This window comes from Salmo salar, chromosome 27 (genome assembly GCF_965601325.2).
Source record: "Salmo salar chromosome 27, fSalSal1, whole genome shotgun sequence".
In the NCBI taxonomy this organism is placed as follows: domain Eukaryota; kingdom Metazoa; phylum Chordata; class Actinopteri; order Salmoniformes; family Salmonidae; genus Salmo; species Salmo salar.
The window spans coordinates 9779372-9797707 of record NC_138317.1 but is presented as its reverse complement, the minus strand read 5'-3'; the positions used below and the strand labels follow the sequence as shown (position 1 = coordinate 9797707).

Below are 18336 nucleotides of genomic sequence, written 5' to 3'. Positions count from 1 at the left end.
TGCCTACCACTTATTAATTAGTACTTGTATTAATAACTGAATTTAGTTGGTTAGTTAAATTAATGCTGCAAAGAGAAAAGAGAAGTCATGTCATTGTGCAACTGCTGTTTTTTTCTTTCAACACATAGTTCCTCCCTCTGTCCCCATCATATAAAATAAGTGTCTATTTGGGTTGATGTAATAAGTGTCTGGTATAAGTGTTTAGATCAGTATGTCTGAAGGAATAGTCTACGCTGATGTGAAGTTCAAAAAGCAACAAAGGACTCAAGGAAAAGATGGTGGTAAGCACTAAACTAAAATCTGTCACTAAAATCTATTTTTATAATCATGCTGTATGCTCAGGATGTGCAGAATGTTCAACAAAGAGGAAGCTTTATCTGCCTATATAGAGAGAGATATATATATATCTCTATCTCTATCTCGGATCCGTTTTTTAAATGAATGCTATATAGCTGTTGATTCTTGAAGAGTATTACTTATAAACGCCTCATCAGCTTAGTTCAACTGTATTACCCCATCAGAACAAATGTAAGCTTGTTTTACACCATTGTTTATATACAATGTAATTGTAAACAAACACTGTATGGCTTCAAATCATGGTTAAAACTATCATTTGTATCTCATGGTCATGGGTGGTCCATCCTTGCTCCCATAGCTCCATCTATGAACTTGAGTGGTTACATTCCTCCAGCCCCATCCCTCAGCAGTTTACCAAAAAATCCCCAGATGGCCCCTTTAAAATTATATTTATACTACATTGACTTTATTTGACAACACATATTGATACCCGAGTTCTAAACATGTTCGCTAGGACAAAAATGACTTGCATCACAAAGAGATTTTAGAGACTACAATTCAAAGGGTTTGCAGGAAACATATTTGTTAGCTGGTTTGCATGCAATACTTCATGTACGCTTCATGCATTATCAGTGATCTGTGCTGATTATTTTACATTACAGTTTTACTTTGTCGCTTTGGTCAAATTTTCACAAGTATCTGGTACATTTTCACAACTCTTAGTACACAACTGTTGTTAGGTTCTTATTTTTCAGAGTAAATAACCCACAGACACTAGAGAAGCTTTAACCAAGTTTAATTCTTCCCAAAGGTTCTGTACAGCTGTAATCAGACAGCAAAACTTCTCACATCACAGTTATATACATCCTACTTAAGACACTCCCTCTCTCCAATACTTAGTTTATGCCCAAGAGAAAGAAGGTAACCAGATACTAACCCTGATTACTCCCTTAAGGGGAACTGACCTCAGCCCTCACCTCCTGACCTCAACCCCTCCTTCACCTAATCCCCAGCTATTCATCTATCTTCCCTATATCAACACGTCGTTCTCTTCTCCTCCATCAAACACATTCCAAAGCCTTCTGGCTTGCTACACTCTTTCTATTCAAGGCTTTGTCTCTATCATTTATTTAATATCTCAATGTTCAAAGTTTAGCCGATTCCAACACTCTAAACTGGTCACATTTGTAACTCAGTCAGTCTTTCACTCAAAACCTGTCATTGTGCATTAATTTGGATTGTAAACATCTCTCACCACACAGCCATTGATTCAAAATATATGTTTATTGTGAAATGTAATGAGAACATTGGTTTAATCACCATAAAATAATAATATATTTTCTATTTAGTTATTTTAACTACCAGTTAATCCAATAGAAAACAAAGCAAGACACGTGTTTCAAATCGCCCTTAGAAGTGCTGAAAGTAAAATGCTGCAGTACTGTAAATTACAGTTTTCACGTTAGGCAATACACTTAAATGACCCAACAAAATTGACAGAAATGCTATAATTTCCATAATATCTATCCAATGTGTAATCAAAGGTGTGATCAATGAAGATATCCTCTACAATTATTCATGCAAAAAAAAAACATGTTTTTCCCAGATATAGTTGCAAATGTAAATGAAACTAAGTAATTAAATGAATGAAAATAAAACATAAGGTTTAGCACCCAATCGTTTGCATGAAGCCTGTCTTGAGCATTTGGCCATAAATTCTCATCCACATCACAGTGAATGTCCTCATTATTCATGCACCGCAGGAAAAACCTTTTGACATGGCTAATCCAAGCTTGACATTGGTCTGCATTGATGTCGTCGAATGCCTCATTCATGGCCAGAAGTAGGGCGGCACGCTCATAGGGATGGCGATCTTACAGCGTCCACCTCCATGCTGAAAAAGATTCCTCAATAGGCTTGAGCAAAGAAGAGTATAGGGCCATGAATTGGGGATGGGCCCAAAACCATGCCTGAACCACCTCTGCAGGGGGGAACCTGACATTGTCACACTCAGTGACAGGTTACCCCTTAAGCTTGACAGGCCTGCTCAATTTCATTGAGAAACACAGTGAGATGTGCAGTGTTGTAGGATCTAAGTAATGCCCTACATCCTACCACACCATCCTCAGAAATAGCTGCGTACATTGAGATGTTTCCCCCACATTGTCCAGGCACATGGACGGTTGCCCGTTGGACGATGAGTTTCCGCCCATGGCAATGAGATTTGGCCAGGTTGAAGCCCACTTCATCAACAAATATATATTTGTGATGGTTCACAGCAGCATCACCCTCTAAAATATATTTTGGTTAGTTCTTTTTACAGTATAGTTATTATATGATATTGTGGTGTAGCATGTAATAGTAATACAGTATATAGTGCTGTACCTGAACATACTCAGACTGCAGTTGTTTCACCCAGTCGTTGTTTCTCTCAAAAGGCACCAGGTACATGTGTTTCATAGATACCTGGTGCCTCAAAAGGTGGGCCATTGTTGGAAGGCTGATGAATGTCACATTGGCAAAGGGGTCATCGTTCTCCCCAATGGCCTGCTTTATTTCGGACAGCCGTATGTCATGTTTTTGTGAATTTACATGCATTACAATATGTAATTTACTGTAAATGTAAAGGTAAAGTATAGTGCATATCCTAAAGACTTACCGGTTTTCTTGATGACATTTTCTGAGGATCAAATTGACAGTTGATCTTTTCAGATTGGGGTGAACTAATCTGTCAGCCTCTGCCATGGTAAGGCCTCTGTTTATCACATGTTCAACGAGGATGACCCTGATTTCATTAGACACAACAGTTCCCTGCCGTCTACCTCCCTCTCTCTGATGTCCACCTCTTTGATGGGGCCCATGCCCACCTCTCTAACAGGCCCCTTGTCCACAAGCTCTTTGATTTCCACCTCTCCCTTGCTGTCTTTCCTGCTCCATGTTGAAATCAATTAGCAATAACTAGTAGTCATTATGTATGGTTATTATGCATCATACATGTCATTTAGATGTTTATACTTTACAAACACACTTTATTTCTGTAGTTCTCAAAATCCATTGATAGTGGACAAACCAGTTTAAAATTCATAGGTTTAAGTGGTCAGCCATTAAGCGCAGTTGGATTAAGTGATGGTCAAATGTATTTAAACAAATGAAAAGAGAATCATATGAAAAGTATTGTGAGCATTGCATTGTGAAAAGGCAATGACTTTATATGAAAGGTATTTCTAGATGAAACAGTGATCAGGTTTGGTGAAAAGGTTACTGTGTGATTTGTGTGTTGTACTTAGTCAATTGAAAATGTGCTTAACGTTTTGAAACGACAGCCTTTTTCATGATCTGTTTTGAGTTTGTACAAAATTTTACTGCATTCTTGTGAAAACAGGACCAAGGCGCTAAAAACAGAAACGAATAAGCTGAGTGTTAAAATGCTGGTTCAGGAACAGCCAATGTGATGAGAGGAGTTTTGTCTTGTGCTCACACTTTCATGGTTGCATTCCAGCAACAGCATCCACAGCGAATGACGCCACGTACTCTGAAATCTCAATTCCCAACGCCGGACACAACCAGCCATCTACCAACACTAATGGTATGTGTGTGTGTGGGTAGGTGCGTGCGTGGGTGAATATGCGTGGGATTGTGTGGGTCAGATGAAGTCAGTGCAAAGTGCAAGCTAGGCAAAACAATGAGGAAGTTTCCTACATATGGGTGGAAAAAAGGTTTACAAGATGCAGAACAGATTCTATTTTAGCTTTTGTCAAAAACCATGTTCCTTGTTCCTACGTGTCATACACTGAGTGTACAAAACATGAGGAACACCTTCATAATATTGAGGTGCACCCACTTTTGCCATCAGAACTGCCTCAATTTGTTGGTACATGGACTCTACAAGGTGTCAAAACGTCCACAGGGATGCTGGCCCATGTTGACTCCAATTCTAGTGTCAAGTTGGCTTGATGTATTTTGGGTGGTGGGCCATACTTGATACACACAAGAAACTGTTGAGCTTGAAAAACCCAGCAGTGTTGCAGTTCTTGACACACTTAACCCGGTGCGCCTGGCACCTACTACCATACCCCGTTCAAAGGCACTTCAATATTTTGTCTTGCCGATTCACCCTCTGAATGGCACACATCCACAATCCATGTCACAAACGTCAAGGCTTAAAAATCCTTCTTTAACCTGTCTCCTCCCCTTCATCTACACTGATTGGTGGATTTAACAAGTGACAGCAATACTGGATCATAGACTGACCAGGTGAACGCTATGTCATAGAAAGAGCAGGTGAGCAATCCCAGGTACTTCTCTGCTGCTGCCACAACTATTTTCTGTGACTTTCAATTCATTTCTGCGGTACAATTAACAACCATGCTAAAAAGCCCACCGTACTGAAGCACCTATTCTTCCCATCACTCTTGATCTCCGCCTACTCACAGGAATGCCCTCACCCTGTACCCATCTTTCTCACCACTCTCCTCACTGCTTAGGCATACAACACTTTCTGTTCTATTCTAACCCTGGCAACCTCAATCTGCCTTTCTCTCACCGGACACTTCTCACATCTGGGCATGTCCCTCCTACACACTGCTGCAATATGCCCATAAATATGACAGCTAAAACACAGTAATATTTTTGTAACAAACTCTCACGTGATAACTGACACTTCCTACCTTGACCTTATTTGGTAACGACTCTGCATCAAAACTCAGCATGAGAGATGATGTCTTCTCCGTTTGCCCACCGTATCTACGTCTCAAGTGGTGGGTGTCACAGACACTAGGAATCTTCCATTTCAACTGCTCCTCCTCAACACTTAATGCCACTCTCGTCATCACTCCTTTCAACAGCGCCTTGCTCCGGAGAGCAAAGCACGGCACAATTCTTGTCCCTGATCTCGTAATCCGGAGTGCCCTCTCCCTCTGGGGGGAGGAAACATAATAAATCATCGAGTCCATTCCAAGTTACTTTCGCCAACTCAACCTCTCCTCCACCCAACCTGACACCACATATGTATCAACCAAACAACAAGGATCCATTCCCTTCGGGCTCCCGAGTGGAGCAGAGGTCTAAGGCACTGCATCACAGTGCTAGCGGTGTCACTACAGACCCTGGTTTGATTCTGGGCTGTATCACAACCGGCTGTGATCGGGAGTCCCATAGGGTGGCGCACAATTGGCCCAGTGTCATCCTGGTTAGAGTTTGGCCGGTGTAAGATGTCATGGTAAATAGAATGAGTTCTTAACTGACTCTACCTAGTTAAATAAAATAAATCAATTCTCTCTGCAAATCTCACCCCCACTGGGCCAAAATCATCCTTATCAGCCTTGGGACAAAGCCCGAACTCCACAATCTTCGCCGCAGGTACCTCACTCTCAAGTTCCATCTCTGAACTACTTGAGAACGTATCCCTGTTTCTGCACTTGACGCCCACCTTCTTCACCTCACTACTTCCCTCTACACTCAACTTCTACGCAGCAGTCATCACTGCACCTTTCGCCACATTTAATTGATCCTCACTCTCCTCCTGTCCCATTTCCTCCTCAAGCTCTTCCAAAAGTTCTGTGTGATCCTCCATTAAATGTTCACTAAAAATCTTCCATGTCTCTCCTTTTTATCTGTCCTTCTTCTCCTTCACCAGATCTTTCAGAAGGCCTGTGTAATCCCCCACTCCATGTTTATTCATAATATGCTGCACTTTCTTCCTTATTTCCTTTTCCGCCATCTTCCCCACCGTGGCCTTCGCCCAACACCCCGACCGCCTCTCTGCCCACTACGGATTGTTTGTCGACTCAATGATTTAGCCGAAGTTTTTTTTTTTTCTTGCTTCAGTTAAAATAATGGCCACCATAGATTAAGAAATGTTACGTCATTTTTTTACGTGGTTGCCTCATACTTCGTTGCATACTTTCTGTTGAAGCTTGCATCGATGCATGCTTCAAAGTATGTACAAACGGAGTACGCATTTGAGAAGTGCCCTCCATGCTCCATTTGGAATCATACTCTGACCCTCCCTTGCTCCAATTTGCGTGCACTAAGTACGGTAGTATGCATTTTGAAAAACACCCACAGCGTACCTTTTCTTCATGTTTGATGATTTCATGTCTAACATACAATAAAATGAAGTAGCGAGTCTTATAGGTCAGTTTAATTCATTCTCTCTGTCTCCTCAGCTGGTGACCCTGATTCTCAGGAGGGGTCAAAGGTCAAACCAGGTGGATATGACCCTGTCAAAGTGGTCCTGGTGACTCTCTGTTTTCTTCTGATGGGGACAGTCATTGGACTTGTGTTCCTGTGTAAGTGACCTAGATAGTGGAGGTGGCTAGTCTAAAGCAGACTATATCGGAGACAGATTCATAGAGGCTCTTGTCCAGAGCTATGAATATACAGAAATATCTAGGCACATTTTTAGCACAAGAGCTGGAAAATCCCCACAGTACTTCTTCAAATGGATAAACGTTTCATGCCAGGTCATTGTCTAATTTCTTTAACAACGTAACTGATACAAGATCCCGTATAAAAATGTTGGTGAATAAAATGAATAGCTATTTAATACTTTTCACAATCAACTAATATTACATTATTATGCAGAAGAATGTTGGGGTCAGATTCCTACAATTTAAAATGTGTGTATTTTTGCAATCAGATATCAGCAACCTGCCAACCGAAAACACAGAGCTCCAAATTCTGCAAGCGGCTTACACTCGAAATCTTACAGGTTTGGAAAAAGATTAAAGAAAATGATCATATCGGTTTTCTAATATAACTGTTGTTTATATGTAGCTGGATGTAGGGAACATGAGTCAGAGTTGTTATCTTTTGGCAACTAGATTTAATGATCAAAAACAGAGAGCTTCAAGAACTGCAAGTCAAAATCAAAGATCTTCAGGAGAAGGAACGTGCAGGTGAGTGTTGACACAGATATGACCCTCCAATTAAATTGTATTGTCTACCACTAATACAGCGTTTCCATTGAATCCAGTGACATTGTCATCCTTATAAAATAATATTAGAAAGAATTGCAGGTTTTGTTATTGCTAAAACACTCAGTGTTGGATAATTCCAAAAAGTATGGATTCCTATGTCACGCTGGGAAAATGATGCAGGTTGGCATTTATTGTCATGAATCTTGCCCTGGAGGCAGCTCTGCAGCATGGTCACCAGCTGGCACAGCCACAAAGTCATAAAATCTGATTCTAAACCTAACCCTAACCTTAAACACACTGCTAGCCCAAACCTTAAATGAAGACCAAACAGCTCATTTTGTTTTCATAATCTTTGTGTGGCCCAACTAGCGGAAATCGCTCAGTTCTGCCTTCAGGGCAGGATTCATGGCAATAAACTTCAACCTGTGAAAAAGCATAATTATCTTTATTCACAACAGTTCGGCAACAAATGGAAGAACTGAGAAAGCAGAAAACTGCACCCTCTTGCCCTACAAACGCAGGTGAGATTATACTATGAGGGAATGTGTTTACTCATAGATGTAGTAGGTTGTATTATGACCAAAGATAAAAACCTGTTTCAGATAGCAATCCTGAGTTAAACTCAACCACTTCAAATCAAGTTGTCAACTTCAGAGGCAGTCTATTTTTGTTTTAGGCCCTCCTTATTCATTGATGCAACAATATAGCATACTTGAATAGTTGTGAGATAATCCTACAGTATGTCTCATATCCACATGGATTGTACACCATCAGTAACATAAAAACAAAAGGCATTTGACTGTAGGTAGGCATAGAGATCAGTGTAGTGTACGGGGCACTGACAATGGTTATATCTGTTCTCTCCACAGGGAATAAAGACTGTCCTAAACCTATGAACTGTGCTAAAGACTGGGAGTATTATGAGGGGAAGTGCTATTACTTCTCCCCTGATGAACTGACCTGGGCTCAGAGTCGGGATGAGTGTATCACCAGGGGGGGGGACCTTGTCATCATAGGGAGCCTAGAGGAGCAGGTATGACTATTATTGATTCTCTGTTGTTTTGATGCACATTTTTCCTTTCCTCTACTAACATACAAATGACAAATCTTGACATAATTCTCCAAACAATGTTTCTGGTGAAGAAATTCTTGGATCAGAAAACTGGTACAAAAATAACTACGGAGCCTGAGGAGAAGTTCTGGATTGGGCTGACGGACAGTATAAACGAGAATGAGTGGTTATGGGTGGACAATTCATCTCTAAGCACAAGGTTTGAATGCATGTTTAAATCAATATCATAATACAATCACCCTAGATGAAAACGTATTATGATCATACCTCTTATGTATTATCATCCTTCAATCCATAGCTTCTGGCTTGGTAACCGTGAGCCTGATAACTGGAAAGGAAATCATGGAGAATATCCCGACGGTGAAGACTGTGCTAGAATGGGGGAACCGGGTGGTACTAAAGACGGCAGGAGTTGGTTGGATGTCAACTGTAATAGGACTCAAAGAAGAATATGTGAGACAAAATCCCCCTTGTGAAACAGTATCTTTAAGAAACTCAAAAGTTCCTTAAATATGTCTCTGAACAACAAGTATTTTTTCTGGCATTGATAAAAAGAAGGAGAAACTGTAATGTGACTGGTTTACAGTAGATTACTGCTGATATTCACATCTTTATTTGTACATACATTTTTTATGCTATGGTGTAAAACAAACCAAATCTCCAACTGAGTCTAATGAAAAACATGTCAGATATATTCAGTTCACGCCTCTTCACTTCTCAGTAGGCGACAGGTGTTGGATCTTAATTGTCCCAGTATTGTTACAGCAACAGGATTTGAACTTTAGTCCTTAAATCAAATGTTGGTTGATTGGTGGTTAAGCTGTTACCTGGCCAAATTTAGGCTACATGAAAAGTGCAATACTGTTAATTAACCATGTTAGTGTGGGTTTTCAATAAAATGTATGTAAATCATGTAACATATCTGCAATTTGGGGTGCAGAAATCTTCTCAGAAACAAGAGTGATAAAATAAAATCCTACACCGGTATATAATCCTCAGTGTGTTTTGTACATGTATATTTCTGCTTATCAGTGTTGTCTCTAGGCTAGTTATTTGAGAAAAAAAAGTGTTTATCCGAACATCAGGAAACCATTGAATGAATAAAGTGTCAAAAGTAAAATTTGTTTTTTTCAGCAGTGTATTTAGTATAAAGACTTGTCTTACCTACAGTAGTTCAGGGGCTAGTAAAAGTAGATGCCAGAATGCCTACTGTACACTTCTCTAGTGGTGTATTATGAGTATTCAAAAGGTAGATAATAAATAATTGTCATTTGAGGTTTGACACAAATCATTAAAGTTGGTGTATTAAAGGGATATTAGTGTCCCCATACCCACCATTTACATGCTGCTTTCCAGTAGAGATTACTATTCATTATTAGATTACCAAGATGGTGAAATGGAGCCTCATACATGGTCAGTGGCGATTTTAGCAGGTAAATAACTTTTGTTGATGCATGCCAGCAAAGCCAGTACACAACACAACTTGCACTATAACGGTGGCAAATAAACTGTTAGTGCCTACATAAAGCTGTCCCAACACCTTATCACTGCTACACCTGGCTATCAGCGGAGTCTTGTCTGGCAGTGAAACAGTTCATTCAGCCCTATTTACTGCCTTTTAAAAAAACAAAGCTGACATGGCTGACTTGCTTAAACAAATGTGGTTTCTACTGATAATTGAGATGTACAAACTATGGCATAAGGGGACGAGGAGCGAATAAGAAACAATCAGTAATTTAGATTAAGACATTAATGAGCAAGCTAGGACAGACGAAGTCCGTTCAGGAAAGTATTCAGATCCATTTCCTTTTTCCATATTTTCTTTCGTTACAGTCGTATTCTAAAATGGATTCAATTGTTTTATTATATCGGTCTACACACAATACCCCATAATTACAAAGCGAAAACTGGTTTTCAAAATTTTGAAAAAACCCAGAAAGACACTTTGCTATGAGACTTGAAAAATGAGCTTAGGTGCATCCTGTTTCCATTGATCATCCTTGAGATGTTTTTACAACTTGATTGGAATCAACATATGGTAAATTCAATTGATTGGACATGATTTATAAAGGCACACACCTGTCTATATAAGGTCCCACAGTTGACAGTGTATATCAGAGCAAAAACCAAGCCATGAGGTCGAAGGAATTGTCCGTAGAGCTCCGAGACAAGATTATGACGATGCACAGATCTGGGGAAGGGTTCCGAAAAAATGTCTGCAGCATTGAAGTTCCCCAGGAAGACAGTGGCCTCCATCACTCTTAAATGGAAGAAGTTTGGAACCACCAAGACTCTTGCTAGAGCTGGCCGCCCGGCCAAACTGAGCAATCAGGAGAGAAGAGCCTTGGTCAGGGAGGTGACCAAGAACTTGATGATCACTCTGACACAGCTCCAGAGTTCCTCTGTGGAGATGGGAGAACCTTCCAGAAGGTCAACCAACTCTGCAGCACTCCACCAATCAGGCCTTTATGGTAGAGTGGCCAGATGGAAGCCACTCCTCAGTAAAAGGCACATGACAGCCCGCTTGGAGTTTCCCAAAAGACACCTAAAGGACTCAGACCATGAGAAACAAGATTCTCTGGTCTGATGAAACCAAGATTGAACTCTTTGGCCTGAATGCCAAGCGTCACATCTGGAGGAAACCTGGCACCATCCCTACGGTGAAGCATGGTGGTGGCAGCATCATGCTGTGGGGATGTTTTTCAGGGGCAGGGACTGGGAGACCAGTCAGGATTGAGGAAAAGATGAACGGAACAAAGTACAGAGAGATCCTTGATGAAAACCTGCTCCAGAGCCCTCAGGACCTCAGACTGTGGGCGAAGGTTCAACAGGACAACAACCCCAAACACACAGCCAAGACAACACAGGAGTGGCTTCGGGACAAATCTGAATGTTGTTGAGTGGCCCAGCCAGAGCCTGGACTTGAACCCAATCAAACATCTCCAGATAGACTTTAAAATAGCTGTGCAGCATTGCTCCCCATCCAACCTGACAGAGCTTGAGGATCTGCAGAGAAGAATTGGAGAAACTCCTCAAATACAGGTGTGCCAAGCGTGTAGCGTCGTACCGAAGACTCGAGGCTGTAATCGATGCCAAAGGTACTTCAAAGTACTGAGTTAAGGGTCTGTTTACTTATGCAAATGTCAGATTTCAGTTTCTTCATGAAGTTGAAAAGAATACTAAAAACCTGTTTTTTGCTTTGTCATTATGGGGTATTGTGTGCAGAATGATGAAAAAAACTATTTGCTCCATTTTAGAAAAAGGCTGTAAGGTAACAAATGTGGAAAAAGGTCAAGGGGTCTGAATACTTTCCAAATGCAATGGAACTATTTGTTCAGCATTTTTTAAATGTACAGCGACAGAATTCAGAACATGGGCCGTTCTTACAGTATTCTCCTTTCTAAGACAGTCTATAGACTACATGTGCATCACCAAGTCAGAATATTAGGCTAAGTTATGGACCAAATTATTAGGATGAGGCACGTGGGCTACTAACAGTTAACAACATACAGTTAAAATTACTTTCTTAAGTACAATTTACATATCTCCCTGGCATATTACGTCATTTATGCAGCAGCATACAGTACATTTTTGGACTCACCTTGTTGTGCTACTGTTACGATGAGCGAAGGGGGGGGGGGGGGACCCAAGAGCAGACTCAGAAGAGGAAGACGGGATGAATGCACAAAAAGGTTTATTGATCAAAGAAATGGGGAGTGCAGAGAGAGGAGGAGCTGAGATGTGTAACAAAAACGAGGAGTGTAGAGTGAGGTTGGAGTTGGCTGAGTAGAACAGGGGATCAGGTCCCGAGGGGAATCCAAGGTAATGGTGGTGAGTGATATCCAGAGAAAGGTGGTTGGTGGTGAGATGTGGAACAGGAGCCAGAGACAGAGCGGTAACTGCAAGGAGAGGACAAAAATGGTGTAAGGCAGGAAACCGAGCAAAGCAGCACAACATGATCTTGACAAAAGGCTAGAATGATAACTGACTGAGCAGAGATTAGGATCTGGCAGGGATGAGTATATGTAGAGGTCTTGATTTATGGGATGATTTGCAGCTGGTCTGACTCCAGCACACCTGTCTCCAACCACACAATCACACCAAGGGAGAGAGAGAGAGAGAGAGAGTGTATACAGGGGGAGAACTGAAGGTTAGGAAGACACCAGATGAACACCAGAGGACGTAGTGGGCGCGGATGTGACAGCTACAGTATGCTCACATGAACAAGAACGTTGGGCGGCGGTCCTTCTTGGTCAAATTTTGTCATCAAACTTTGTCATCAAAGTCTGCCATTCTCTGTATTTATGGTGCTTTCAAGGCAACTGTGAACTCTGAAAAAAACAAGGTTGAATCATGACGTCAGTGATCTTCAGATCGGAGCCCAAGAAAAAGGCCGAGTTCCCGACTTGCAATTCTGAGTTGGATGACCGTTTAAAACTTATTTTCCCAGTCGGAGCTAGTTTTTTTCCGAGTTCCCAGTTCTCTTGAACTCACTGAAGTCTGAGATTTTCCAGTTCCTAGTTTCCCGTTGTTCTGAGTGTGGCAGAAGTCATGCTTGGGGTCAACGATGCAGAAGGACCAATTGATGGTCTGGTAGGCACTCAACCGGCGTGGAACCACAGGGTTCCCAGGCGATGACATCCTGGTCCCCAGGCGATGATTTTCCTGCTCGACCATAAGATGGTGGGGTTGTGATGTTGGAGCCACGGGAGGCAGAGGATTACCTTGTGTACGGGTGCGGTGGTAATGAAGAAGGGAAGGCTTTCCTGGTGCATGGGTCCCATGGTGAGGGTGAGTGGTGCGGTGATGTGCGTAATTGTGCCGGATCCCAGTGTTCGCTTATCCAGGGGGCCGCCCCTCTGCTCTAGTGGACCCCAGGTTAGGGCGCACCGGACACCGCTGAAGAGCCATAAACAGCTCCTCCTCTCTCCCAGACGGCCATAGCCATAGCCCACGCCAACGGCCGTACGGTCAGCAGGAAAATGACCGTGGCAACGATTTACAAAGTGATGACACTTGGTGATAATTAATTTATTATATATTTAATCATTAGTTGGAAAACAGGGAAATGAAGATGTTCACACTTTACTAACATGAACAACAACAGATAGAGCAGCACAGAGGTCAGCACAAATGAGGAAGTTATCTCTGCAGACATCAAACATCTTAACCATATGTGCGAGGAGAAAAATATGAGAACATTCACAAAAGAACATTGGTCCCCCAATTATACAGTATGTCACCTCTGAGATGGGGCAGTATCAAAAACCTATGTGTTGGTGCTGTACAAGTCCAATATACTGAATAATGTAAAACCAAATAATAACTCACACATAAATTCTTATTATGAGTTGCATGTGAGGTATATACAGTACCAGTCAAAAGTTCGGATACAACTACTCATTCATGGGTTTTTCTTTATTTTTACTATTGTCTACATTGTAGAATAATAGTGAAGACACCAAAACTATGAAATAATCAAAAAAGTGTAAAAAAAAAAATATATATATATATATATATTTTAGATTCTTCAAAGTAGCCACCCTTTGCCTTGATGACAGCTTTGCACACTCTTGGAATTCTCTCAACCAGCTTCACCTGGAATGCTTTTCCAACAGTCTGGAAGGAGTTACCCCATAGGCTGTGCACTTGATGGCTGCTTTTCCTTTACTCTGCGGTCCAACTCATCCCAAACCATCTCAATTGGATTGAGGTCATCTGATGCAGCACTCCATCACTCTCCTTCTTGGTGAAATAGCCCTTACACAGCCTGGAGGTGTGTTGGGTCATTGTCCTGTTGAAAAACAAATGATAGTCCCACTAAGCGCAAACCAGATGGGCTTGTGTATCGCTGCAGAATGCTATGGTAGCCATGCTGGTTAAGTGTGCCTTGAATTCTAAATAAATCACAGGCAGTGTCACCAACAAAGCACCCCCACACCATCACACCTCCTCCATGCCTCACGGTGTGAACTACACATGCAGAGATCATCCGATCACCTACTCTGCGTCTCACAAAGACATGGCAGTTGGAACCAAAAATCTCAAATTTGGACTCAAAAAAGGACAGATTTCCACCGGTCTAATGTCCATTGCTTGTGTTTCTTGGCCCAAGCAAGTCTCTTCTTCTTATTGGTGTCCTTTAGTAGGGGTTTCTTTGCAGTAATTCGACCATGAAGGCCTGATTCACGCAGTCTCCTCTGAACAGTTGATGTTGAGATGTGTCAGTTACTTGAACTCTGTGAAGCATTTATTTGGTTTGCAATTTCTGAGGCTGGTAACTCTAATGAACTTATCTTCTGCAGCAGAGGTAACTCTGGGTCTTCCTTTCCTTTGGCGGTCCTCATGAGAGCCAGTTTCATCATATTGCTTGATGGTTTTTGTGATTGCACTTGAAGAAACTTTCAAAGTTCTTGAAATGTTACACATTGACTGACCTTCATGTCTTAAAGTAATTATGGACTGTCGTTTCTCTTTGCTTATTTGAACTGTTCTTGCCATAATATGGACTTGATCTTTTGACAAATAGGGCTATCTTCTGTATACCACACCTGCCTTGTCACAACAAAACTGATTGGCTGAAAACACATTAAGAAGGAAAGGAATTCCACAAATGAACTTTTAACAAGGCACACCTGTTAATTGAAATGCATTTCAGGTGACTACCTTATGAAGCTGGTTGAGAGAATGCCAAGAATGTGCAAAGCTGTCATCAAGGCAAAGGGTGGCTACTTTGAAGAATATCGAATATAAAATATTATAACACTTTTTTGGTTACTACATGATTCCATATGTGTTATTTTATGGTTTTGATGTCTTCACTATTATTCTGCAATGTATAAAATAGTAAAAAATAAAGAAAAACCCTTGAATGAGTACGTGTGTCCAATCTTCTGACTGGTATTGTATAATACAGTTGAAGTCGGAGGTTTACATACACCTTAGCCAAACACATTTAAACTCGTTTTTCACAATTCCTGACGTTTAATACTAGTAAAAATTCCCTGTCTTAGGTCAGCTAGGATCACCACTTTATTTTAAAATAATGGGAAATGTCAGAATAATAGTAGAGAGAATGATTTATTTCAGCTTTTATTTATTTTATCACATTCCCAGTGGGTCAGAAGTTTACATACACTCAATTAGTATTTGGTAGCATTGCCTTTAAATTGTTTAACTTGGGTCAAACGTTTCGGGTAGCCTTCCAGAAGCTTCCCACAATAAGTTGAGTGAATTTTGGCCCATTCCTCCTGACAGAGCTGGTGTAACTGATTCAGGTGTGTAGGCGTCCTTGCTCACACACGCTTTTTCAGTTCTGCCCACACATTTTCTATGGGATTGAGGTCAGGGCTTTGTGATGGCCACTCCAATACCTTAACTTTGTTGTCTTTAAGCCATTTTGCCACAACTTTGGAAGTATGCTTGGGGTCATTGTCCATTTGGAAGACCCATTTGCGACCAAGCTTTAACTTCCTGACTGATGTCTTGAGATGTTTCTTCAATATATCCACATAATTCTCCTCCCTCATGATGCCATCTATTTTGTGAAGTGCAACAGTCCCTCCTGCAGCAAAGCACCCCCACAACATGATGCTGCCACCCCCGTGCTTCACGGTTGGGATGGTGATCTTTGGCTTGCAAGCATCCCCCATTTTCCTCGAAACATAATGATGGTCATTATGGTCAAACAGTTCTATTTTTGTTTCATCAGACCAGAGGACATTTCTCCAAAAAGTACAATCTTCGTCCCCATGTGCAGTTGCAAACCATAGTCTGGCTTTTTTATGGCGGTTTTGGAGCAGTGGCTTCTTCCTTGCTGAGTGGCCTTTCAGGTTATGTCGATATTGGACTCGTTTTACTGTGGATATAGATACTTTTGTACCTGTTTCCTCCAGCATCTTCACAAGGTCCTTTGCTGTTGTTCTGGGATTGATTTGCACTTTTCGCACCAAAGTACGTTCATCTCTTGGAGACAGAACGCGTCTCCTTCCTGAGCAGTATGGTGGCTACGTAATCCCATGGTGTTTATACTTGCATATTATTGTTTGTACAGATGAACGTGGTACCTTCAGGCGTTTGGAAATTGCTCCCAAGGATGAACCAGACTTGTGGAGGTCTATAAATTTTTTTCTGAGGTCTTGGCTGATTTCTTTTGATTTTCCCATGATGTCAAGCAAAGAGGCACTGAGTTTGAAGGTAGGCCTTGAAATATATCCACAGGTACACCTCCAATTGATGTCAATTAGCCTATCAGAAGCTTCTAAAGCCATAACATCATTTCTGGAATTTTCCAAGCTGTTTAAAGGCACAGTCAATTTAGTGTATGTAAACTTCTGGCCCACTGGTATTGTGATACAGTGAATTATAAGTTAAATAATTTGTCTGTAAACAATTGTTGGAAAAATTACTTGTGTCATGCACAAAGTAGATGTCCTACCAGACTTGCCAAAACTATAGTTTGTCAACAAGAAATGTGTGGAGTGGTTGAAAAACGAGTTTTAATGACTCCAACCTTAGTGTGTGTAAACTTCCGACTTCAACTGTATATACCTATATCAAATATTACTGCCCACTTTAATATGATTCAACAAGAATAAGATTAAAAAAACTGAAGTCTGAGGTACAAAACATAAAAACAATCTAAACAGTTTGAAACGAAGCCAAGACTTGATTGAGCAGAGAATTCCACTCATTTGTCGTACAGACACAGGTGAGATTCTAGTGTGCAGGAATGTTGCCTAGACTGTATGTTTCAATGTTACAAATATCTAGGCATATCATTTATCACTGCACAGATCACTGAAAATAGTAACAGGATTTCTTTTCCCATTCTCTCCAAAGGGAATACATGTCCAATATGTACTAAAGGCTGGGAGCATCATGCGGGAAAGACCTGGACTCAGAGTCGGGATTTGTGTGTCTCCATGGGGGGGACAGCCAACAGGGGGGGACAGCCAACAGGAACAGGTACAGGTATGACTGACTATTGAATGACGTTATATTAAAGTACACCTAAATCACCTTTCACTAAGGCCTCATATATCTCAAAGGGTTAACCTAATTCATAGCAGCACTCTAATGTTAATCTCCAATGAATGATTCTGGTTAAGACGTTTTCAGATGAGCAAGTTCATAAAAGGATGCCTGATCATGACCTCAAGTTCTGCATCGGGCTAACAGATACACAACAAGAGAAAACGTGTTTCTGGGTGGACAACAGACCTCTAGACGTCATGATATGTTGTATTCAAATAGTTATTCATTTACTTTAGATCACAACACTATATATAAATCATGATCTTTCAGTTAAATATTGCTGTGTAAGTATATTGTGATGTGTTTTCCAAGACTGACACAACACAAAAAGACTCGGCAAATCATGAGGGTTCATGTTACCCAAACAAAATTGTTTATTTATGTGTTACCAGCTTTTTTCCCCTAGCCTGATAACTGGCCAGGAAAATTGAGAAAATCCCAATGGTGAAGAAAGACTGTGTTAGAATGGGAAATTGTGGTACTAAAGACCTCAAGTGTTGGTTTGATGTCAACTGTGATAAGCCTCAAAGAAGAATATGTAAGACAATGTCAAGTGTATGAAATTGTATATTTGTGAAACTTAAAAGTTTCTTGAATTTTGCTCTCAACACAAAAGTATTTTCAAATATTTTTTGCTCGCATTGATAATGAGAAAAAACTGTATTGGTGAGTGGATTACAGGAGATTACTGCTGATGTTCACAGACAGCTTATTTTATACATACATTTTAAAAAAATTAAAAATACACTATGGTGTAACACAAACCAATACTGTAAATCAGCCTGGCAAAAAACATGTCAGATATCTTTTGTTCACACCATCTTGAATGTGTTTTGTACATTTGTATTTCTGCTTTTCAGTGTTGTTTCTAGACCAAGGTCAATTGAAAACAACAATGTTGTGTGCATACAATATCTAAACATCATTAATAAAGTGTAAAAGGTTTGTTATTCAGCATTTTATTTAAAAATTGTTTTAAGATTAGCTACAGTAATAGGGACAACAAAAACT

At 40.7% G+C, this 18336-nt stretch overlaps 1 protein-coding gene across 3 annotated transcripts; it reads left to right on the top strand.

The window, feature by feature from the left end:
* The first annotated feature begins 131 nt into the window (after nt 1-131).
* LOC106588466 (C-type lectin domain family 10 member A) lies at nt 132-9281 on the top strand. Of its 3 annotated transcripts, none has more exons than XM_014177532.3 (9): nt 132-281; nt 3797-3883; nt 6465-6587; nt 6938-7009; nt 7122-7196; nt 7676-7738; nt 8087-8250; nt 8361-8488; nt 8588-9281. In XM_014177532.3, the coding sequence occupies exons 1-9, from the start codon at nt 212-214 to the stop codon at nt 8763-8765; spliced, it is 960 nt and encodes a 319-aa protein (XP_014033007.3). In that variant the 5' UTR covers nt 132-211; the 3' UTR covers nt 8766-9281. The 3 variants fall into 3 exon arrangements, with proteins under 3 accessions (XP_014033007.3, XP_045565653.2, XP_045565652.2); XM_045709696.2 differs by having other exon boundaries at nt 158-281; nt 3803-3883; XM_045709697.2 differs by lacking the exon at nt 3797-3883 and having other exon boundaries at nt 144-281.
* The last annotated feature ends 9055 nt before the right edge of the window (nt 9282-18336 follow it).